The sequence below is a fragment of the Acanthochromis polyacanthus genome, chromosome 20 (genome assembly GCF_021347895.1).
Source record: "Acanthochromis polyacanthus isolate Apoly-LR-REF ecotype Palm Island chromosome 20, KAUST_Apoly_ChrSc, whole genome shotgun sequence".
NCBI classification, from domain to species: domain Eukaryota; kingdom Metazoa; phylum Chordata; class Actinopteri; family Pomacentridae; genus Acanthochromis; species Acanthochromis polyacanthus.
The window spans coordinates 9,491,941-9,518,114 of NC_067132.1; the positions used below are offsets into that span (position 1 = coordinate 9,491,941).

Below are 26,174 nucleotides of genomic sequence, written 5' to 3' on the forward strand. Positions count from 1 at the left end.
TTCCGGAAAATTTTTAAGTATGCGCGGTGACCACACTAGTCATACTCAACCGCCCCATAATGCTTTGCGAGCTATCCACCGAAATGGAAGCCTCCGCGGGACTCGGGGCCCGACCGGGGCGATTTTTATTTTATTTTATGTGGTTAAGTAGTCATCCTAATCACCCCACAGATTTGAGAAATAGGCGTTTTCTGACCAACGTTTCAAATTGTCAGACGCCTCACAACGTGCTACTGAATGCTAGCAGCTAGTAGCAGCAGCTCGCTTTGCATACAGAACAAGTAGCAGCTACCTCCAGTAGCCTGTAGCTACAACTGAAACCATTCGCATAATCTGGCTAATAACTGCATGAGGAGTGCCGGCTTGAAATTGCCACATTAATTATGCGACTGTTTGTTAGCGTAAAATCGACCTGAACCCGGCATTCAGCCGAGATATTTGATAGCTGTACTTCCGGTTTTTGTCGTCGGAGGTTTGAAGTGCATTATGGGAAACGTAGTAGTATACTACAGTGTGAACGGTCGGCATTCTAATCATACTTATAGTACGTAGTACACTGTATATACTTGTTGAGTATGTAGTATGTAGTACGATAGAATGCCATTTCGGACACAGCCACTGTGTGGATCTCACTGAGAGCAACCAAAACCAACTCACAAGCAGAGTCAACCTGACACTAGATGTTTCTGTTGGCGATTTAGGAAGAGATTAGAGCTAATCAAAAAGAACATTTAAAATAAAGGTGACTGTCTGACCACACTTGGCGATTGAGAATGTTTGCAAAGGCGTTTCAGTGGAACCAAAGTATAGACGCACATCATGAAGCAGATGCCTCTCATTTCAAGCTAATGGTGGATAAAAAGCGCTTTGCTATGTCCAACTGCACATACACACTTCAACCCATTATGTGTTCTGGAAACAGACGCTGAATCCCCTTCGGGAGAGTAACTGTGTCGCCATAAGTGGCCTTTAACTACCTTGTTTATCGGTACTGCACAATGCTGTGGTGCACCCTCCCGTTCTCTGCACTGACAGCAAGCATAATTATGGAACAGCTGCTGAAAAGTGCTAAACGAAAACAGGTGGCATCGACGAGACACGCTCAGAAATCGTTAACCAGGCTGGCATTGTCTTCAACCACGCTTGGCAGCATTAGCTTTAATTATGACAGAGCGTCGATCTGAACTCTGCACTTTGATCGGAAAACATTTCTATAGGAGCCAAATTAATAATGCAGGAAGGCCTCAGCAGCGTTCTTCCAAGAGAAGGTGTCAGGGATAAACAAAAGGAAAGAGTAAAGAAGGAGAAGGGAAGAAGGAGGACTAAAGTGTGATGTGAGCGTTCTACTGATAAACATCAAGGAGAAACAGCAAAGTATGAATTTTATGACGCTGTCAGCACACAATTTGGGTAAAGTGTCTCTACAAGAGGGTTCTTTTAGGAGATGGGGAAAAGATTTTTGGTGCCATGGTAACACACTGCAGCCCCTACCTACCAAATCACCATGGTCTGTCATTTCAGAGATATTTTTAAGCATAAAGTGGAAGACAAAGTGACCTCTAAGATGCATCCGCTGCTGCCAAACTGTTCTGAAGAGCTCTGGAAAGTCATAGATGCTCTCACTGATTGCAGGTTGCCAACCACAGCTCCATACTGCACCTTCCAAAGGCCTTTTGAGCAATTCCTGTAATTTGACTTCACCTGAGTTCCAGCTTTTCAGAAGTGATATACAGAGAAACTTTCAGCTATTTCTAGACATTAGTAATAGTACAGGAATTTGCTGATTACATCCAATTATATTCTAGTAGTGAGTCTGTTTTTTATATATCATAGAGTACGACTGGGAATTCATTATTGAAGAAGCATGAATACCAGCAAAAATGTTACAGCACCTTAAATTATCTGCTCCACTAACAAAATGACTCATCTCCTCGAGGTGTTTGCCAAGCTTCACTAAGGTAAAATATCTGGCGCAGTCACCTGCTCTTATATAAATAAACTGCATAAAAGACACACACGAAAGGCTGTCGTTGGCACTTTATTAACAAAGGTTGCAGTAAATTACATCATGCAAAAAAGCACTACTCCAAGAGATATCTAATTATCTTAACGCCAAAGATGTCATTTTTTGGCATGCCTGTAGATAGAGCACAGCTTAAGATAGCACTATTTATCACCACTTCTTTGGAATGAGCCAAAAGGTTTATCATTATCTAAATGCTACACCGTTAAAGCACTGAAAGATACAAGCCAAAACACAGATGAAAGTTAAAAGGAGCAAGATTGTGTTGAACAAAGTTTCTCTCTTATTTTTAATGATCAAAGGGATTTGATCCGAGACCAATTTTGCTAACAGCAAGAAGCAGATTTAGCATTCTGTTGTATTTTTATATTGTACTTTCAACAGCTTATGCCTACATTAGACGTATCCATGTAAAGCTACTCTTGTTTTCAGCTTACATTCTCTTCTTCCACATCCCCTGGAACCTGTCCTACACTGTTAAGAATGACAAAGTTAAACTCTGTGCTGAGCAGTAAATAAATGAATGAGACGGATTGTATTTGGCTCGTGCTCAACAGATCTGTGTATAATTCAGTTGCCTCCAAAGACAAGGGATTGTGTTGTGTTTGCCTGATATCAATTCATTTCTCCCTCTACCGACTCGGTAAATGGATCTCTGCAGCAAGGAAATCAATACAGCTTCATACGCCTGTTCTTGCCTTCCAACTTTAATACGGGCAAATCATGAATGGTAACCTCACTGTACTGCAGGCAGAACAACAGCCAGCTGTGTAACACTGTTAGATGGAGGCCAAGGAAAAGAAAACATTATGTGCTGAGAATATCTGTGCAAAGGAAGACAGTACTGGCAATGATTACCTTGACTTGGAAGAGAAAAGCAACAGATGTCTATCTATCCATCCATCTATCTATCGTACATAATCATTTAGAAACCTATATAAAACAGGATTATTTCAGCTAAAACTGTCTTCAAACGGAGCAGCTTTGAATGCCTCAATTACAGTCCAGTGGTAAAAACATGGCAGGAAGGATATTAAACCAGGCCACCGGGGTTGGCACTTATGAAACGGGCCATTAGTCTGCTATAATTGTCACCAATACTGTCATGCATTTGTCTACCGCGGCCTCAGCATTCACATGAGCCATAAATTCGGCTGTCACATCAATCAGAGCCCAGAATTAATTGTGCAATTAAGATTCTCATTGCTTGGCAGATATAGCTACTAATGGATCAGTGACAAGTGTGATATGATCATAAAGAGGGGTTTTTAATGTACTGTCTAATTGCTCTTATATGGTCGTCAGTGCTCCAACACAGGCTACACAAGCCCATTTGTTCTCCACAGTCTGTAAGTCCTACTGGAAGTAAAATATCCAGTTCAAGAAGGGTCACAGGATGATGTAAGGGCAGGCATGGACAATATTATTATGGTACTTGAACATATGTGACCAATCAAGATCATATTGCGTGTGAGATTTTACATGGAAGGGTTAAGCATTTGTGTTGTTTAAAATGCATTCAGAGCATGACTGACTATAAGCATGAGCATGCAAGACAAGGAGTTGAGATAAAAGCAGTGTTCCTGACTCAGCAGCAATACCAACAGGCTGATTCACTTACACTGTTCCGAGGGGTTTTGAATGAATTAAAATGATCTGTCATCCGAAGGAACATTTTTTCTCAACTCATTTTTAATGTAAGAGTCACAGATTATGCCCCTCTCCTTTTGTTTTGCTGAGTGTGCTCTGAGTAGCACACTGGCAACAGATGAACTAATGTGGACTTCCATCAATGGTGGCATCGTGTGAATGGACATCTTCAGCAGGAGGCATGAGTAGTACCTCATTTTTTGACTGCTGCTTGTTGTACAATGAAGCATGATATTTGACTTGGTTATTACAGGAAAAAACGGGGCTGCAAACACAATCTCCACTCCACAATGCTAGGAGAGGTGGACTAAAGGGAAAGTGCTGCTCGCAGCTATAAGCACAAACAGTACTGCAAGCTGGAAGATAAATAGCTACAATAAATAACATCCACTGGCTATGCGTGGGAAGTGTATAGAGTATATGTGTCTTCAAATGCACTTAAATGTGCCCCTCGTGAATTTATGAAGGAAATTTAGCGGTTTGTGTGTAAGTGCGTGGGCCTGCATTACGATACAACTTTTCTGTTGAGCCTTGCTGTGGTCATTCTTACTAGGCAGGTGAGTACATCTGAAGACATGAATCCTGTGAACAGAGTGGGGAGACAGTGGTGCTTAGCGTAAGATTAAAGTGAAGGAAGAGGATGCTGAAACATTACTGGAACCAACCAAGTTCATTTGTTTTGAACAAACCCCCATTTAACTCTAATTTATACATATTTTTGGCTATTTCAGATCATTTCTCAATAATATTTAGCTCCCCAGTGGTACAGCTGTTAGCACTGTCACCTCACAACAAGAATGTACTGCGTTTGAATTTGCATGTTCTCCATGAGCCGTTGACGGTTTACTCTGGGTGCTCTGGCTTTTTCCCAAAGTTCAGGATGACACATGGCAGCGTTATTCATGAACCTACAAAGTGTAATGTATGGTTGTCTGTCTCTTTGTAGTAGCCCTGTAACAGTCTGGTGACCTGTCCAGCGAGAACCCTGCACTAGTTGGCTTCAGCTACCCATGATCCTCTCCAGGGTAATCTAGGTGGAGTTAATAGATGGGTGGATGGATTTTTTCTTTCTTTCCATATCCATAGGCTGGATTATACCCACTTGCTGATGTGCACACAAAAAGCTGCAGACACCACGCACACCATGGTCCATACATATACCACATGTACACGCTACTACTGAGAATGTGTACGATTGCACTTGTAGAGTTGATGTCGCATGGACACACATTTTGGGCTGCACATGGATGTGTGGACTTTTGTTGATTGGATGAGAAAAAACAAATCACAGAGTGGACACAGGCCTTCATTTCTATACAAAGGCCTTTATCTCAGTTGCATTCCCTCTCCAGTTACTTTAATCTCAAACAACAAGCAAAGGTTTGCAAACACAAGCTTTAAGAAAGCAGTCAAAGTTTTCAAAAGAACGCAAAGCAGGAAGTCTGCGTTCATGTTCATGCATATATTGCTTAAGTCTTTCTACTTTCTCAAATCAGCTCCTTCTGATGATACAACACTGAACTAACCTCCACACCCGTAGGAGGCAGCAATTCAACTGAATTCCTCCCTTCACTGACTTAAACTCCCAGTGCTGTCAAATGAAGGAACAGCATGGCATGAAGTGACTTTGTTCACACAGTCATTGATCAGAACCTCCTACTGCGTCTTCAGGGTTTGAGTTCAGCCAGAGAACTCCGTCTGCATGTCTCAATAGTTCTTTCTACTCCGGTCCTTATAACCTCAAGGCCACAGAGTTCATCTATCTACACACGTGGACAAAATTGTTGGTACCCCTCAGTTACAGAAGGAAAAACCCACAATTCTCACTGAAATCACTTGAAACTCACAAAAGTAACAATAAATAAAAATTTATTGAAAATTAAATAATCAAAACAGCCATTACTTTTGAATTGTTGATTAACATAATTATTTAAAAAAACAAACTAATGAAACAGGCCTGGACAAAAATGATGGTACCTCTATAAAAGATTGAAAACTATTTGACCAGAGTGACATGATTAACTCAGGTGTGTCATTTAATTGACATCACAGGTGTTTCCAAACTCATAATCAGTCAGTCTGCCTATTTAAAGGGAGACAAGTAGTCACCCTGCTGTTTGGTGAAAAGGTGTGTACCACACTGAACATGGACAACAGAAAGCGAAGGAGAGAATTGTCCCAGGACATCCGAAAAAAAATTATAGACAAACATCTTAAAGGTAAAGGCTATAAGACCATCTCTAAACAGCTTGAAGTTCCTGTGACAACAGTGGCTCATATTATTCAGAAGTTCAAGACCCACGGGACAGTAGCCAACCTCCCTGGACGTGGCCGCAAGAGGAAAATTGATGACAAATTGAAGAGACGGATCGTTCGAATTGTATCCAAAGAGCCCAGAGCAACCTCCAAAGAAATTAAAGGTGAACTCCAAGGCCAAGGTACATCAGTGTCAGATCGCACCATTCGTCGTTGTTTGAGCCAAAGTGGACTTCATGGGAGACGACCAAGGAGGACACCACTGCTGAAAAAAACTCATAAAAAAGCCAGACTGGAATTTGCAAAAATGCATGTTGACAAGCCACAAAGCTTCTGGGAGAATGTCCTTTGGACAGATGAGACCAAACTGGAGCTTTTTGGTAAGGCACATCAACTCTATGTTCATAGACTCAAAAACCAAGCATACGAAGAAAAGAACACTGTCCCTACGGTGAAACATGGAGGAGGCTCAGTAATGTTTTGGGGCTGCTTTGCTGCATCTGGCACAGGGTGTCTTGAAAGTGTGCAAGGTACGATGAAATCTGAAGACTATCAAGGCATTCTGGAGAGAAATGTGCTGCCTAATGTCAGAAAGCTTGGTCTCAGTCGCAGGTCATGGGTCTTCCAACAGGACAACGATCCAAAACACACAGCCAAAAACACCCAAGAATGGCTGAGAGAAAAGCGTTGGACTATTCTAAAGTGGCCTTCTATGAGCCCAGATCTGAATCCCATTGAACATATGTGGAAGGAGCTGAAACATGCCATTTGGAGAAGACACCCATCAAACCTGAGACAACTGGAGGTGTTTGCTCATGAGGAGTGGGCCAGAATACCTGTTGACAGCTGCAGAATGCTCATTGACAAATACAGAAATCGTTTAATTGCAGTGATTGCCTCAAAAGGTTGTGCAACAAAATATTAAGTTATGGGTACCATCATTTTGTCCAGCCCTATTTCATTAGTTTGTTTTTTTAAATAATTATGTTAATCAACAATTCAAAAGTGATGGCTGATTTTGATTATTTAATTTTCAATAAATTTTTATTTATTGTTACTTTTGTGAGTTTCAAGTGATTTCAGTGAGAATTGTGGGTTTTTCCTTCTTTAACTGAGGGGTACCAACAATTTTGTCCACGTGTGTATACAACCAAACGTGACAACAAAACTAAATAAGTTCCTCTTCTATGTGTTTTATAAAACATTGCTATGAATGGTGCAGACTGATGATGGAGGGGCTTGTTATCCAAAAACAGCCTTCCTATTGATTACTATGAAGTTCGGAGAAGGTTAAAGTTGCTCTACTTCTAAAATATTTTGTGTCTGTCTGAAAATGTCTATTGATATCCTTGGCATGGAGACAGAATAGTAAACAGGCAGGGTAAATCTCTGAGGCAAAGCCCCATTTTGCTCTTTTGCCATTTAACCTTTTCTCTTCCCTGCACGTGTATATTTATTGAAAGCTTTTCAAAAGCTGCTGGTATTGCTACCGAAAGCATGTCAAAATACGGCCCAGCCGTGGTAATTAAAGATGCAACGCAAGCATGCTGGGAGGGTAAATTAATTCCCCTGGGGGTGCGTGCAGTACGCCAAGCATACAATAAAACATCTAAACAAAAGGAGGCGTGAAGGGATTTTCGGCGCTGACATTAAACATCGGCAGGCAAATGTCAACGAGACAAAAAAGACCTCCTTTTTATTTTCATCTATACAGCTGGAACCTCTGTGTGTGTGTGTGTGTGCGTGCATGAGTGTGTCTGTGTCTACGAGCAGACATCTATGCTGATGCCTGGCATGTCACTCATGCTGCAGTTTAAAATATCATCGCATTGTCAATGGGGGAATTGCATGAGTGACAGCGCATAAATGCTCATCCATAAGTGCATGTTTGTGGGTGCCTAGCAATGCATTGTGTGGTACATATGCACACACACACATACTCACTCACTCACCTATCCACAGTGTGTGACAGAGGAGGCAATTACGAACCCCACTTTTCCACCATGCTTTATTTGCAATAACTGTCACCGGCAGAGCCTTGGCCTCCTTATCTGATTTTTATGAACATAGTTGTAGGGATTATTGAGATTTGTGAAAGCACTGCTGGGTAATGTGAAACTGTGTGAGAGCATGAAAAAAAGGAACAGTAAGGGAGAGAGTAAAAAATGCTAATCTGGCGGGGAAAGTGATGAAATATTAACTAGCAGTCTCTCACAGCATGTATAAGTTGGTGAAGAGTGAGAAAAAACAAAAAAAAGAGAGAGAGAGAGATTATTAGACAGTGTTTCCATGATGGACTTTTTCTAATCACGCCATGCCTGGGGAGCTAAGAGAGTGTAGCCATCAACCTCTCATACTGCTCCACTCAAGAGCAGACAAGCCAGGGGCAGCCGTGCATTTTTTAACACCCCTCGCAGCATCATTCAGCTGCTGTCAAGGCTGCATGTATCAGTTTGGTGCATCCCTCCAGTTGGAATTTAAGTATTGGCTGTTTTAGTGAAAGAGCCAGTTGAGGTACCTGAAAGTCACAGGTCTGAAGCCAGCAGCAGCCAATAAGCCATTAACAGACCTCAAAATCTAGCATGGTTTTAACATCAAAGATACATAAGCCTGTGCAAGCCTCCTGAATTTAGAGAGAGGATCTTTGCGGCCTTGTTTAATTCAGTAGGTGTTAAATATGTGCCAGTTTGCCAGTTTATGAATTAGAAAATTAAAGTGTAGGAGAAAAAAAGTGCAGCAAAGTCCAAGGATGGTGCTTTTCAAACTGGCAAAACAGCACATTAGGAGAGGAAAATGTGTCTCTAAGGGCCATTATTCTACAGGTTGAGCAGCTCCTATGGTGGGGTTAACAGCCTGGGTGCAAGGCTGAGTATTATGGGAAGGAGTGAGGTTGGCATCAGAGGGCCCTGGTCTGCCAGGGTGCTGTGAAGCCTGAGCCTGCTGTCAAAGCCATTGAATGCAGGCTGGATGAGGGCAGTAGCCTCACCATCTGTTGCGCGACAGCCAAAGTCACCCTGCATGTAGACTGCGTGTCTGAGTGGGAGTGTGTGTGCGTTTGTATGTGTGTCTGTGTGTGTGTGTGTGTTTTCATATGTCCAAATGTTGTATCTGTGAGTGCTTAGATACATAATTTTAGAGTGTCTGAGTGTACATGTAGTGGTTTGTGGGTATAAGTTAGTCTGTGTCTCCTTGTGTGCTGAAGTCTGTCCTTAGGTCTGCTGTGTGTATTTAATATCTTAGTGTGCATGTGTGTGCATGTCTGTAGGTATGAATGCTTGACCCTTGCTGTAACTGTGCATCATTTTGTGCACTCACTTAAGTTCACTCATCATTCACTAAAGTGTTCCTGTGTATGTGGACACTAACAGAACCATGTGTGTTTGTGTGATTCTGAACCTGGTAGAGATGAGGTGAGGGCAGTTAGAGTAAAGAGTTTGGATCTTCTAAATTCAGTTAAGGAAAGTTTAGATAGGGTGTAAAGTACGGCTTGGCGTAAGTAAACTTAAAAGTGCAAAAATGTTAAATTTCAGTAGTTAATATTTAAAATATATTTTTATTGATCTATAAAAAATACACTGACAAATAAATACATTTGCACATGAATAAAAACAGACGGTCTTGAGACACATTAAATAAAGGAAGAATGTCAAACCCAGAGAGACCCCAGAGCAGAGGTGGAGAGAGGGTCGTACGTGTTTTTAGACCACCAAAACTATCTCTCAAGAGGAGATCTGCAGCAGCAGGCGGGCTCAACAAGAGGCCAAAGTGACCGTGAAGTAATGTCTTTAAAGAGACCTGTATGGAAACCATAGGCAGAGTTACAGAGTTTGTCACATCAAGGGATATAACTGATTGTACGAGCCAGGGAGGGAGTGCATTTCAGGTGTGTTTGTCCAGCTAAATTGTATGTTTTGGTTACGTCAGATGTACACATCTAATGCGCTTAAGTGAAATTATTGAACATTTCAAGGGATTTATTTCCTCTGTATTTTGCATGTATGCATTGATAAAGTATCTATGGTTGGTATATAACCACATGGTTTTATCACCCAGACCTAATGTGAAGTCACTGTTGCAACTCAAGTACCTGGTTGTGGAAATGCTAGAAAACGGCTCAATCTACCCTTGAATTGAAAACGATACTCATAATTCATAATCCTTGAATGTATAAACTATAAATATTGATGTTGTCAGTTGAGAAGCTAACCTTATTTACAAGTAATATCTCTTACATTTTTGATGAGCATAATACACAGCGGTGTGGCAATTTTTAAACTTATTGCAAACTTATCGCAAATCAAAACTGTTCTGGAAACAGAGAGGGGTGAAACAGAGGACAGAGTGAAGCAGTACAGCTTGTTTTGATGCAGTGCAGAGTGACTCAAAACACGATGGTGAGTAGCAATGATGTAAGTAAATTAAAAGGCAACTCTTGCAAGTAATGTCAGAAAGTTGACATGCAGGTTATTATAAGACTTCTGTGTGTTGCAGCTGCTCTGCAGGTGTGCTCTAACCGGGCATGAATAATGTAGTTTGATATAAAAATGAAAAAAAAAAGTTATGGATAAGTAAGATCCAGAACTTCAGAGGAGCCTGTGCTTGAAAAACCTAATATTTGGCCTCAACTGGAAACTCAGAGCCAACTTTAAAAAAAAAAAAAAAATAAAAAATTCTGATTTGAGTCCAGCCCTACATTTTAGCAGGAAAGTCTTGAGTGAAAACAGCTACCCACCTCTTGCAATTACAATGAAAATATTTACACAGAACTACACAACTGACAAAATAATGTAAAAACAAAAACAAAACATGAGTGTTGACAGCATAATAGAAAAACAGAAAGATAAAGGAGCTGATGGATTGAATGGACATTTAAAGGCAGATCAGTGCAGCCACCATGACAAATCAATATTCAAGCTGAACAGAACGTTAGACATTTAGTGACATTTACCAGATTGAGAGTTCATTGAATCAGCTGGGACACGCTGCATCAAATTAATTATGGGAGTTTGGTTAATTTGTAGAGAAAAGTAATAACTGTAATACACATGAGGAATTGTAAAACAAACTGTCTGCCCAGTCACACACCCTCCCATTCAAGTGTCACATTTATACTTTGATGAACTAAAATTAAACTAAAATTGTAACTAAAATTACATAGAAAATCACAGTTTTGCCTGTGCAACTTCATCTACTTTACACTTTAGAAAGAGATATAACACCAGTTGTAGAAAAAAAGTACAAATCTAAAGTTGATGTAATAACCCCATAATGATATATTCTCATTTCTGAATGTGAGAGTGATCATGAATGACATTAAGGTTATAAGACGGCATGCTAGCTGGGTACTCACCACTTCTCGGGGCAGCAGGGAGTCTTCTTGACGGATCACCAGTAGGTTCACAGCTCCACCCATGGGTGTGGCTCGTAGGAGGGCCACCACCTCTTCCTGGCTCTTACCATTCAGGTCCACTCCACTCACCTGCATGTATACACAAACAATCAGAAATACAAAGATGAGTGCATATAGAGAGGCCAGAATAAATGTACCTCAGATACAGGCACATTCAGGGGCAACATTAACTCTACTTCAAAGAGAGGGAAATGTGGCCTCCACATAACCTTTATGCAGATTACCCTCTGAGCCGGCTGGAGCTGGAATTAAACATAGGTTATTTCCCCCTCAAGTGAGCACTAGCTGATTTTCATGTCAGTCTGATTGAAGTATAATCAAAATATTGCTCAATCTAACCAAATTTTCCCAGCAATTCAAAGCTGGAGCCAAATTGTTATAGCCATAGGGAACTCAGAGTGTTTGACTCATTCAAACAAAAGCTCTGTAAGACTAAATTTAGAAACAAAGCCATATCAGCAAAGAGTAATTAGTTTCTGAAATAACGTGCAATCTCACAGAACACACTCGCTTAAAAGTAGAGGTTGTTTGAAAGCGCTGCCCCACCTCCAGCAGCCGGTCTCCAGCTTTCAGTCTTCCATCTTGGATTGCAGCCCCTCGAGGAAGGATGTTTTTGACATAAATGGGAGCGCTACCGCCAACTGGGACATCTCTGGATGTGATGCTGAATCCAAGGCCCTCTGGACCTAGGAAATGAAGAACAAATGAATATCGTTAGAAATGTTGTAATGCGGTATTATACTAGCTGCAGATGAAAGTTTCCCTTGTCCTTCCTGCCACAATCATATAAAGGGGCAAAGGTCAGAAGTCTGTTACTTAACATCAATCCTGGATCAATCCAATGTCTTACTCAACAAGACTGTAGAAGAAATTAAACAAAAATAGGGCAACAGGGAGAATAAGCCCACATTTTTACCTTTTACAGGATTTAAAATTATGAACTCAAGGTGAAAAAAATGAAATATTTAGTTATCAAGCCAGTTAGATTTATTACACTACAACTTGAATTTTGTTTTATATCAATATATCAACCAGCAGAGAGATTTTAGTTTAAATTGCTCACAAAAATAAATTGATGGAATTGCCAGCAATAGTATGTCCAAACAACTTATTAAAACGATTTCAGCTTAAAAGAATCGAAATTAATTAGAATTTGTATTATGCAACCACACATTTGATTAAATAGTGGTAACAGGTAACAGGAGTGTAAAGTTTTCACAACCTCCACATGAGTTTACAAATGTCAATAATACTAGATGTGTTTATTAAAATGAACAGAATGACTTGCTTTTGTTGCTCTCTTTTCAAAAGTCTGGCAAAATCCAATGTAGATAAAGCAGAAATTTTCTTTAAAATCTGTCACGATTGTTAATTTCACCTCTAAAAACTCACCTCTGTACTAAATACGTAGAAGACTTTCCATGAAATAACTTACATGTAACGCTGCACTGCTGCTGACTACAGAACGCAGAAGTAAACTGCAGTGTCAAGGTGGAAATGCTTAGTTATCATGTTGACTGCTTGTTTCAATCATGGTATTTAACACATAAAATACACCATATGGGCATATTAACAAGGTTAAAAAAACAGCAGGGGGCTGTTTAAAATCTCGTACATTTTTCTCACTTTCCACTGAGCTGAATTTCACAAGAAATAAGCAGAGTCATACTTATCGCTGATCAAACTCAGGTTCTGACTGTCATATTGCTTTTACTGTGACTCTAAGTGTACAGTGGTGAGCAACCACTAAGCAGGGATCAAATTATGGTTTTCCACCATGTTCTGAGCCTCCTACAGTTAATATAAACACACGTGCTTCCATGCTGGCATTTTTCATCTGTTTGCCATCAGGGTGTGTCTCACTCAGGTTTTTTGGGAAGTAAAACTGAAAACATGTCTCTAACTCTAAGAATAGTATCAATGCGATGAACCAAAATTGAGTGTTTAAGATAAGTGCATGTGGACTGTAAAGGCCACTCTTGCAAGCTCTGGTCAGATTAAAGACTGGTTAGAAAACAGAATAAGCAGAGAGAAATGAATGATTATGGATTGTAGAATGCATCCAAATGCTGTTCAATAGCTGCTCAAAATATAGTGCAGGACACCTAAATAGCAGAAATGCTGTTTTTTCAATTATCCTGTGCTGTGCCAGATGTTTAAACCAAAAAAAAGACTGCAGACGTTTTGGTGCAAAGGCAGGTCAGGAGGCTGCATACAAATCCTGTCTGGGTCAGGGCAATCTTTTATGATATATAAGCAGTTTTAAGGTCATTTAATGGAGAAAGCAGTGATCACTGTGTGTTCATCCAGAGTTTTTTCTTACACATGAATCCTTTGTGAATTTTGGAGGCCAGTGGCTTCAGCGACAAAATTTAACAGCTGAATCTATGAAAATGCTTTAGGTATCAGCTGTGCAAAGCCATTTGCTCTGAGTTTTAAGGCTGACCTTTAAGGTTCATCAAATGAATATGAATTGCTGGTCTAGAGGAAGTAGGCAAATACAATAACGGATAAATAAGAGGATCTCAGGTCTGACCTTTACTGCTGACCAGAACTCGAATTTGTCAAATAAAAGCAAGAAATGGTTTCAAATGTCAGCTAGGAAACAATGTAAACCAAATAAATGCTGCATGCTGGGTTATTCTTTAACAGGATATTTAAAAATTCAGTGGCCTTGCTACAAAAGAGTATTGGATGAGTCATTAAGAACAGCATTCACAGAGACAGTTAGGATTCCTGTCAGCATTCCTAGCAGCTAAGTTGAAAAGCTATGTTACGTGATTTCAATGGAAGCTTTTCCAACGGTAACAGCAGTGATTAGCATTCATGTCAAAGTGTCTGCTCATTTCACAGAGCTGTCAGCACCTCTGATGGTTCATCATGACCTACTTTTCCCTGTACGTCTCTTTAGCAGTCTGTTGAACTGTCTATCTGTCGTCTCACTGACAGTGATGGTGTTGATGAACAAGGAACGTTAAGCGGGAGAAGCGTGGATGGCAACTTTCTCACGGCTCCTTGCACACAAACAAACTTGCAGAAAGGTGATGAAGAGACTGCTTATAAAGTTAGAGAGTTGAGCTGTTGAGGATAACGATGGTCTGTGATCTCTCCATCAATGCAGCCTGCTAACTGAGCAGACAGAAATAGCTGTCATCGTTTAGGCTGAATATTAAATCTGCATGACTTCATGACTGCCAAACTTTTAATACAAGGTCACACAGTTGTTGCTGTGGAAGTTTTTATATTCAGCGCAGTTGCTACGGTACAATCAAAAGAAAATTTAATTACACAGATCTGAGGAGCTTTGATATAAAGCAACTGGACTTCTACTTTAGATTCACTCCATTAACACCTTGAGGTACATGAGTTTGAGGTTGTTTATGGGCCATTAGTCACATGATTTGGAGGTGACGTTATACATCTGGCATTTCTCATCAGTCACTGAGAAGTGAAGAAGTCTCTTGGATAACCTGAGATGATGCTTTGTACTAAGGCTCCTAGGATTACCATGATCTGGATGATTAAGAATTTAGACAGATATAAATAAGATGCATTTCCAACAAGAAAGGCAACAATGATTATCATTTTACAAATTTTGACAGATTTGTTGATCATTACTGCATGACCACTGATCCCTCAGTGTATCTCTGTCTTAGAGTGTTCAATACAAGATACTTATCATGACTATTATATTATGATGCCCCTTTCATATCCTCTTCACCACAGACTTTGTTTCTTTTTCCACTCCGACCCCTCTCCCCAACCAGCTCATTCCATCTCCACTGTCCTTCACACAGCCTAAGAAAACAGAATCAAACTCCTGCTCAGTGCAAGATCTTATCATTAATGGTCTCCAATCAGGCAATTAGGAGAATGCATCTCTAATAGGCCTGCAGTAATTAACCACTGACATCTTTATTTTGGGTAATAGAAGACCAGGATAAAAGTAATTGTATCCCTTTCTGGATTAGTTGGAATCCTGGCTCCAATAAGCCAATTAAACAGCAAACATGAGGAGAGGCTGAGGCACATTACAATGACTTAATGGGATGCATATGTCCTTTTCGACAGCGGTATTTGATTAAGGCACTCTTGTTAATTTGCCATTCAAGATCTGCTCCTGCCACTTGCAACTCTGAGCCACTTAGACAGAATCACAACAATTACAACGAGTCAACAACAAAACTGCTGAAGCCCGTCTAAAAGTACATTAGTAGTGAAAAAGGCGGATGGGAATCAAATGGAACTGTCAAAATGGATTTCAGAGGCACATTTCCCTTCAGCTCTGCTGGATTTTAGTGCTCAGTTAAATTTCCAGTGCAACAACATTTGGCCAACAATTTATCTCCATTTAGAGTTCACAAATGCCTTTAAGTTTATAAGTGAAGCACATCCATTCCAGTAAACCTCACTGAACTTATGAGCACTAATCTTTGAAACCATTTCTGTCACTTGGGCAAGAACACGCATACTTTGAGAGTTATGAGTGGTGTTGAATCAGACCATGAAGCCATGTGGCTAGTGAAAATAAACTAAACTACTGGCATCAGCCTCGTGCTGGACTTCCCCCAACATCTCCCCGACTTGGTTTCTCTAAAATGAGAGGCTTGTGTGCAGAAGAAAAGAGAGGAACTTTATCACATTACAAACAAATAAATATAACTTGTACTGCCATATAAGAAGTATGCTGGCAGTGCTCTGAAACCTTTGCCAAACATATTAGAGCAGCTTGTGACTGCATTTCCCCAGAGCGTGTTGCATTTAGCCTGAGCTGCTGCCCTCACTTGCCGCACTATTCCCTGAAGCTCGCTGCAAAGGCCCCGGTGCCAGCTTTCAACGAAACATCTGCTCCCTTCCACAGAAAAAAAGGAGCAAAGCGAGGGAGAGGCAGCAGGCAAGTCACCTGAGCACTGGTTCACTTCACAACTATCTGTTCATTAATTCACATGAAGACGGTGAACTGATTAAAACGAAGGAAAGGAAAGGAATACAACTATTCAGGATCAGAGGGCTGTCCAGGTCCACAAACAAACTAACCTCAGCTAAAACCAGATGAATTGCTAAATAGTGATATAGCCTGAATGGATCAGACCACAAACTGTGTTTTTAAAACAGAGCTGATTTCTGTTAAACAAGGCAAGAAGATTTTTTTTCAGTATTTTTTCCACAAACTTTTATTTGCTCATGAAAAAAGAGCGACTGCTGGTTGATAGAGACAGAAATAGAAAGAGCTGTTTGCTGTATCACTGCACGGCTTCATTGTCACATCAGGTGCTTAATGATTAAAATCATAAAACAGTGAATGTTCTGCAGTAATCTTTAGGTGCAGTTAAAGGTTAAATTACTACTGAATCTGTCTTATGGAGAATCTAGCAGCCAGCAAACAGAAGCTTCACTCTTTGATGATAGAATATTATCAGATACATGGAGCTCTTTCTCAGCTCTCTGCTGATAAGAATGGAGACTGATTTAATCAGTCAATGGAGGGATTGGTGGATGTTTTAGCTGAAACAGTTCTAGACTGCCAAAAAATCTCATTTTAATAAAAAAATGCCATAATGTTGAAAGTAATGTCAACCTGCTGTCAATTCTTCCGCATGACTATTCCAACCACATGTGGAAGTATAAACGGCATGAATGCCCACATCCAAATCTCAAATATTTCTTTACTATATGATACATCCAACTTCTTAACATGTGTGAGAACCCTCTGGGCAGGCTTATCCCTGAAGGAGTTAAGTGGATAGGATCAGGCCTACATGGGGATTTAATTTACCTGGTGTGGTTCCACTACAGCAGTCAGCCAGTCTCTCGCTCTTCACTGGCTGCCTCTTAGTTTGACTGTGACTCAGTTTGCACTTAGGTTATTTCCTGGTAACTTCCCTACAATAAGTGTATTTTCAGTTGCAGCTCATGTGTGGTCTCCTCTTTGTCCAGCCTTGAGCTAAACTGTGACATACGGATGTGTTTTAAAGCCAAAGAGACATGGAAACGTCACGTCATCCTGTGATATAAACAATCAAAAATCCTATCCAGGGTTTGTCTTGTTTGTTTCGCTTTCATCCATTTGACATAACTCCAGCCTTATTCTTATTAAAATGTTCATTTTAACAACCATGTACTCATTTGGTTGCTGGTTCTCACCTTTCTTCAGCTGGATGTTGAACCTGCGGCCTTTGTTCTTCAGGTAGGAGCTGGTGGACACGTTTGTGCTTATCCTGCGCTGCAGGGAAGGGGACGGGGCTGACGAGGTCCTGGAGACCAAGTTGTGAGGTAAAGTGCCAAAGCGTCGACTTGGTTCTGGGGTGCTTCCTGACAGAGGACCCTGGTGGCTACAGGAAGAAGAAGACAGATTTCAAGGTTTGCTTTGTTTTGCACCGACTGAAGAAGATGGAAAAGCAGCAATTCATCAATTTCCAGCATCCAATTTCAGAATTTTATGGATGTTTAAATTACGTAGTAGTAGATGAACATGTAGCCAGTAATGATGTGCATCAGTTTAAACAGCAACCTGAATACAATACCATAACACAGTGCATTTTAAACAAGCATCAGGGCAAAAATGATTGGCTGGTTGTTGAAGAGCTGGGCATGTAAATGTCAACTCAGTAATTCACTGATTGTCAAACTTCTTGTGATGTTCTGCTTGATATTTTGTAGAACTCCTGATTCAACAGATTCAGCCATTCTATGTCTGTCTGTCGCCATGGTAAAAGTTTAAATCTGCATATTAAATCACACATATCCACAGTAACCATAACAATATCAGACTGTACAGCTACAAAGTATGATGTACAGTAACGATGCCTCATCATAAAATGATCGTCTCTGCACAGTGTGGCATACAGAAAAATATTTCATTTATGAATTTATAGAACTGAAATTGAGACTATATACCTGTAAACACAAACCTATTTGATAAACACCCACATGCTTAGCTTTCTGGAATCAAGCCAAGGATATTAAAGAAATTAATAGCTACCACAGGCAGATATAATGGGCTTTTCAAAAGACGATCAGTGAAGCCGGTCTCAGGTAGAAATTTCTATAAAGCTGCTCTCTTGCCTTTTATTGTGTGACTTTTAAAAAATGATTGATTCACAGTGAACATATTAAGAGAATGCCACTGACTAAAACAGAGCTGGTGCACACACACAAATAGAGACTGTGGCAGTGATACAAAATACAAAAGTCTTTTTTTTTTCTCTAATCAGAAGGACAACTTTCATTTTAATGCATAAGGGAAGTCCCATAGATGTCATACTATCATTTTGGTGCTACATTTCATATGTCTTTCCACATCTGTGTAGGTCGTTTGAACATCTCTTGCATCAAAAAGTTCATGGATAGAAAAAAAATCTTCTACAAAAACATAGGAGGTGAAACCCACTTGTGGTTGAAGCTGGATTGTGGTCCAGATCTGGACATCGCTCCCCCCACCAGACTCGACCTGTCCCCTGACTGCTGGGAGTCTTGGCTGAAGCGGACCCTGTTGGACTGGGGTGGACTGCTGATCTCATTCCGCACAGACAGCACCTCGTATTGCCTTTTCAGGGCTGCAGGGACCACATGGAAGAGGATGACTGAGGAACGCATCGCCTGCCTGAAAATGTTCTGAGCTCTGGAGGTGATACAGAAGAGAGAGAGCAGGAAGGTCACACAGACAGAAATGAATTAGCTTTAACATGATAAGAGATACATGCACAATGATGTACTATCATAGCTTGGCTGATATAGACGGATAAGGACAGCAGTGATGTACTGTATGCTGAAAGGCGATATAGAGAGTTGAGGTTAGCATGGCTAATCGCAGGGCTACTCCCTGTAGTGGACAGAAATTGCATTATCTATAATTACCACCATCAAAACTGGCAAGAGATAAGGATGGTGAATGGTGCATCAGTGATGAAATACTATATATTGTGTGCTCCAAGTTTATGCCAACAAAAGCTACTGTATGTGGAGTCTCTACACTATACTGTAGTACACTGTGTGTTTGTGTGAGTCTGTGTGTGGTTTGAGATGAATGGACATGAGCTGACTCAACAATCAGATCAGAGATGATGAATCATGCACCAGGGAAGCCTTCCAGACAATGAGGTCCCAACTAAGCAGACACACACTTCATTCCTTACACACAAAATAAGAAGAAAAGGACAAAACACACACTGAGTCTCATGTGAGTTTGGGGGGAAAATAAGCCAAGACAAGAGCTCAACATCATTCCCAGACGCGAGAATTGTTTAGTCTGGTTTGCCAGCGGCACTTAGCATATAGATAGGCTGGCCAGGAGTGAGCCACACTGCAGCATAAGGGGCGAGAGGAGCGGTGGATGTCTGGATTCCAACAATCCCATGTTGTTTTTCCAGGCCCCCATTACCACGCCAGCAATACCATGCTGATTCTGTCCAAATGACAGCCACTAAGCTGCTTCCGCCACAACAGACAGCACTTCATTCGAGCGGTGTCACAGAGGCGAGGCGCACATGCCGTACCAAGCCACTTCTGCAGGATTTGGTCTCTCCCATCTTTATTCTTATGGTAATTTACAAAAATCACTTGCATATACGCTCTGAGTAATGATGGCTGGTTGAGAAAGTGTGTGTGTACATGTCCACACGTTTTTTATTTTTAGGCAAATGTTCCCTCATGCACATATATAGTGCCATCACTCCAGTAATCAGCCTCCACACGAGCCTGATTGAATAATAAATTACCCCCATCAATGCATCATTACATTCAGCTAGATTAGGCGCCTCAAAATATTTACCCATGCAAAACAATTCAAGGAGATTAGACTATCACTTTAAATTGTCACTCTCTGTGGCACACAATCAAAAGAGGGGGGGATAAGGGAGCGATGAGAGTGTGAGGAGGGGCGGACAGGGAAGAAAGTTTAGCTCCTTCACCTCATTTTTATGCAAAATCACAAGCATCATATGCATCTGGATGCCGTTGAGGAGGGTGTGTTTGGCAGGGGAGGGTAAGTGCGGAATGCTACAAAACATCACTCCCTTGCGGATTTGGTTTGTAAGCCTCTTTCACAGTAGAAAAGGCTTGGAAGGAAACTGCGGTGTTTACTAATGACAAAAGCATCGTTTTAAAAAGAAATAAAAAATGGATCTTAAAACCTCAGTGGCTTTGTACACAGTGTGATGAGCACATTAGCATAGTGTGGAAAGGTAACAGTTGAAGTTTTTATGAGACGATGCAGACCTAGCCAAAGTTAGTTAGAAAATGCTAGGAATGTCTTGCTTAAAAAACATATTTTGACAGTGACACAATTATTAAGACATAATTCAGTTTCTGATTCTACTTCTGAATGCAGGCGGATTCCAAACTTTCTGTAAGTTATCCAGCATGGTGACTGTAAGCCCACTGCTTTTAGATGACTATGTCCAGCTCAACATGACTGCAGGCTGGGCCTTCATTAGCAGGAATCTGGGCTATTTCTTCCTGTGGAGGAGTGGATGATACGGAAGAGAGCCAGGCAGACCACCTTGTACACTGCCTCCAGAATCCAGCCTGGAGGAGAAGCAATCTATTTCTCAGCCAGGCACACATACACAGGTGTAGATAAGAGTTTATAGCTCAGCGTCACTGCATGTGCATGTCAGCGCATGTGTAAGAATGTGTGAGAGTCCAGACATTCAGGCTGGCTTTGGGTAAATGGGGTTTAAAGTCCCAGGCTTATATCTTCTTTCCACTTGAGGAAATGAAGGGGAGCGATGAATCGATAGAAATGAATCGAAAGAAGAGCGTAGGCAGTTTTGGATCAGAAACCAGAGCGGCGGTGAAGGACTGCAGTTCATTGAGACCTATTACAGGAAGGCCAACAAGTCTGTAATATTTCTGCTTTATTGTGCAGCTGTGAGGGTGTCACGTCGTCCTGCAGTTTGGATTCAGCTTATCAACAGCAACACTATTTACTGTCACTGCACTTAATGTCCAACTCAGTGCTCTCACTGTGAACTGTATCACACTGAAGACAGCACATCAGGATCATACTATGCGTGTCCCACTTTTAGAGGTGGTGATGAGAAATTAAAATCAGCATGGTATTCAGTGAATGTGACAAGAGGAGGAGGAACGTTACTGGAAGTAGGAAATGAAACAGAAATGGAAAGAAAACCACTGATGACATGCAGAACGATGCTGCATGGAAAAGAATATGTTACAACCTTGAATAGAAGGCCACATTAAAGCTTACTGTTCAAAGCGCAGGTTGCGTATGTCTCCCTGATTAATTCTGACTATGCAGTCGTTCTCCTGGAAGAGACGCTCCTGCTCGGCTTTGCCCCCACGCTCCAAACGCTTCACCAGCAAGCCCTGAGTCCTGCAAATGATCATACAACAGGTTACAGATGAAACATGAGTCACAGAATAAATCCACCACACATATCAATGGAGTGAACAGCAGGGTGCAGGTTGAAAGCCTTTTCTTCCATCCTTACATTTTAAAAGGTCATGACAGACTAGAGAAGTTTAGCAGTAACGCATCGAAGGTGGAAAAGAAGGAAGTATTACAGAAAAGCTGGGCAACTGTCATAATCAAAAATGAAGTAGTTTCTCAGAATATACATCACATGTGATAAATTTATACTTTTGAATCAACAGTGAAATAAAGTGTGTGACTTCAACAGATTTCAGGGAGACTAAGTAAGTTTTCAAAGTTAGTTTATTCCTATTGTAATATGTTCTGATGTCAACAAAAGTTAACTTTTCAGTCTTTAAGCTTGGATAAAGACCTGCATCTTGCTGCTGCCTGGAGAAGCACTGCATTACAAACTTTATTTTAAGCCTCTGTCCGTCCTTCTGTCCACCATTCTACATTTCTTTCTGTGGGTAGGTCTGACAGAATGACAGGGCAAGTTTGTCTGAAATAATCCAGACCAACAGCAAAGAGATCATCTTATGGCTTCTGGGTAACGCTACAGATGCCTTTGCTGGAGCTTAAGATGAGAACCGTCTGCGCTGTAATAAATACCCAAGGAGTTCCACAGCGGTGCCATCTCAGCAATCCCTTCAAAAAAGACAACCTTTACCTTCGCACACCCCGCTCCCTCCATCCCCCCTCTAAATAAATACATCAGTGAGCTCTTTGGGGCTTTAGTTAGGCCCTGAGGATAACCACATGCAAAGAGATCTGATGTGTGCTCACACAGCAGAGCTACAGTGTAAGGTGCCAGACGCCTGAGGAAGCAGGTAGATCGACTCAGTTTAAATGTTTGGTGTCCTTGCATAAACTGACAAAAAGTTTGGAGGCCTAATGGGGAAAAATTAAACATGATGATGAAATAAATCAGTGAAAACTTCTAAGAAGCCAAAGTGAGATGCACTAGATAGGGTGAATTACACTGTAAGCAGCATCTTGTCGGTGGCAAGGACACAAGCTGCAGGATTCTCGGTTACATCCCGTCTCTTCACTGGAGACATAAACAACAGCACATTTAAATTGTGACCCTGTTTACCGCAGACGTCAAGGGCAGACTTGTAGAGCTTTTTAGCATTTCAGCCAAACAGAGCCACTCTCAGAACATTGCTGTAATTGGCTGCATAATGTGTAGGTCCACGCTCACACCCCAGACTCATCTCAGCTCCTCAATGGGGGTAAATGGCTGAGCATTAAGTTGAAATTAAAGAACACAAAAGGCCCTTCCCTCTTTCTCGGTGTCTGAGCTGGTGTTGCCAGGTCAGCTTAAGTGTGTGGAGCAGAGAGTAATTGCGTGCAGTGCGGTGGCAGACATGATTATGCTTTATCTCCATAAGTGTTGGCAGCTTGAAAACAAAGTATTGCGCATGGAGATTACAGCATGGACACACTCTAATGACTTCTGATCTGGCAGGAGACTACAGACAGTAGATAAAGGAGTTTTGGCTGATCCCTGATCAGTATTCAAAGCAGCAGCAGGGAGGATTGGGGATAAAGCAGCATCTCTTAGAGATTTGAGGAAGATGATGATTTCGTAAAAGCACTATTATTGTGTTGACTGTAATGCACAGCCACCCTCTCAATTCCCTCCTGTCTCATTGATGGGCTTTTTTTGTAGATACTTGTCAGTTCCGTGCAGAGGGGAGCTAAAGTAAAATCTAAATGGCATTCTCACGGGCTGCAAGTCAGTGAATTCATTAGGTGCCAGGTACACTATAAGCACAGAGAGTTTCCAGTTAAAAGATTCTTTGCAGACTCTGGAGAAAAATACAAGGCTTGCTAAGTTTCCCAGAGAACAAGACTCATTGTTTTGCTGCACAGTTTGGCTTTACTCCATCTTGTGGCTGGGTAGCAGTGTTGAAAATTGATTTGAAGGAGGCCACCTGCTCTCATCTACTGCCTTTAATCAAATAATAATCCAATCAGGATCCATTTATGCATGGCAATTATGTCCGCTGTTTGTTTACAATTGAAACTGGTCATGGAATGAGAAGTTCATTAAGCAAAGAATGCATCTGGAAGGAGGGTGTGTGTTTGTGTGTGCGGACGAGGGTATATGTACATTTGCAAGCAGGCTCTCACGGTATATTGTGCTGTTGCATGTGAAAAGAAAGCTTGAGTCTGTGTGAGTGCATGCTTCTAGATAGAGCCATACTGCTCACAAACCTCAAAAACATTTAATATTATTTAGGTAAAAGATTTTAATATTTTTCAGGTAAAGATCTGTGAATTTTGGTGTGTCCAGGAGAGAAACTGTGCCTGCTGGAGTGACAGTCTGTCTAATCTCTCTACTTCAGTCTTCCCCTCCTGTTTGAATGTAACGTGATGTCAGTGCAGTGGAGCAGAATGCGGGCAGCCAATGCTGGAGTGCCTGCAGTTCCTTGTTGGCTGTCTGGTTTTGCTGGCTGTCTGACCCCTCTGGCCCCGGTCTAGACACTAATGACAGCCCGCTGAGCCTAATGTCTCCTGTCCTAGCTCACAGGAAAGAGCTGGGCCAGGCCATTAACATCCTCCCACTGACCAGACACTAAGTCTTATCATGGCTGAAGTTAATTGAAGGCTCTGATAGCTATTAGTACCGGCCTTAGCTGATGTAAAAGAAATTTACTGGCCATGCAGCATTAGTGCTCTGCCTTACACAATGTCTGTTTTTGTGGAATGCAGGAGAGCTTAAGGATAATGTCTAATAAACTACTGGATCTGACCTTTATTCAAGCGAAACTGCTCATTCGTTTTAGTAATGCTTCACTTTGTTCAGCGTAACTCACCATGAATCAATATTTTCCTTCTCTTAGTCAGGGTAACGCTAAGTGTCACAGCTTCCCAGGGAGTTAACACGAGGTCAAAGCTAAATATAGTTTCCTGACACTTGCTTATAAACAGCAATGAGATTAGTGTCTCAGGCAGGCCTCTTCAATGACAGCCTTCCCCTCTCCCTCAAATGTCATCCCATTTCATCTTCTCACTCAGTCTTTTCACCTCATCCCCTTTTCGTCCTGTTTCCAGCGCTGAGTAGTCACAATCACCTTGGTGGCGTGCCAGTCCCTTGCTGTGCAGCAGGGATCTGTGTTATACACAAGCTTTTAGTTTGATTACATCTGGCCACTTCATCTGTCCTTTATTTTTTCTGAAATAACCATAAACCGGGATGCATTCCTCCTCTTGTCCCCTGTCATCGACACTCCTTCTCAGTTTAAAAAAAATGTAAAAGGAAGCAGACTGAATCACAACTTTCAAGACAAAGCAGGCGCTGTTGCGACTGAAAACATAGGCTAGAATTTAAAAAGCATTAGAAGACTTAGAGAAAACTGTGCAGTCATAGCAATACTACTTTGATCTGTTGTCCTTGCCACTGGGGGCTTCCAAGCTATGGGATATGAGCAGTGCTGAGTATGGGCGTGGTGTTTCAACAGTCAGACTCACAACAATAAAAGGATGGCCATAAAAATCAGAGTCACTGAAAAAGACAGCCTCGAGCAACACATAAAACAAAGGAAAAACTGAAGAAGTGAGAAAAAAATGATGCGTCAAAGGGAGGGGAAAGAAACAACATTCTCAAGACACAAAGATCCAAAAAATACTTGACACATATCTAACAGTGGAGCTAACTAGCTATTGTTGTTCACTAAGCTACACTGAATCTCAGATTGTCTTTTTTCGTTTACCTGATGTCCTGCGCACTGAAAGGCACTACGTGGATCCCCAGGGGCCCTCCTTCATTGGACACCTCAACCGGCTTGAGCATGCCTCTGCAGGACGTTGATGGATGAGACCAGGAAGAAGAGAATAAAGGGGAGGCGGGAGGGGAGACACGCATGAATAAAAAGTAACAGGAGTGACAAGAAAATGTAGAAATGCAGAATATCAAAGACAACACAGTCTAACATGACAAGAGGTCGATAGGATGGACGGGATGGGGGTTGGCGGGGCCTTATTGGCGGAGGCTGCATTCTGTTGCCTACACAAAGACATCCATTACAAAGTCTGGCTGGTGGACCTCAGAGTCGATTAGGGATCCAAATGGAGACTCCAATTAAGTGATTAGCATCAGACTGTTGTGCTAAAAGAGAACAAATTAATTGAATACGTGTAAGGGAAGGGAGGAGGAGGAGGAGAAGAAGGTTAATTTATGAAGATAAAGACGTGGAGACAAATGAACATAAGCAGCCATCAATGCAGATGTGTGCGATGATGTTCACGGAAGGAGACCTGGGCCTTGATGTTTGTGTTATTGTCATATTATCTTATTTAAGGATGAGTATTCTGGCAATTTCAAACATCTCTAATGTTATCTGGAATATTAAAAAAAAAAATGAATGCATCCCCTACATCTAATGGTCAGTTGCCATGGAGATAGTTAAGCTATATATTAATTAAAAATGTACAAATAGGTTAATGAGATC

General features: G+C 41.3%; 1 protein-coding gene across 2 annotated transcripts in view; it reads right to left on the bottom strand.

The window, feature by feature from the left end:
• Positions 1-26,174, bottom strand: part of LOC110951091 (partitioning defective 3 homolog) — a 400,033-nt gene that overhangs the window by 179,369 nt on the left and 194,490 nt on the right. For both annotated transcript variants that reach the window (XM_051940403.1, XM_051940404.1), the window contains exons 7-12: positions 25,437-25,520; positions 21,550-21,675; positions 18,730-18,960; positions 17,484-17,671; positions 11,886-12,025; positions 11,280-11,408 (exon numbers count right to left, since the gene is read on the bottom strand). In XM_051940403.1, the coding sequence (XP_051796363.1) occupies positions 11,280-11,408; positions 11,886-12,025; positions 17,484-17,671; positions 18,730-18,960; positions 21,550-21,675; positions 25,437-25,520 (898 nt within the window). The remainder of the gene's footprint in view (positions 1-11,279; positions 11,409-11,885; positions 12,026-17,483; positions 17,672-18,729; positions 18,961-21,549; positions 21,676-25,436; positions 25,521-26,174) is intronic.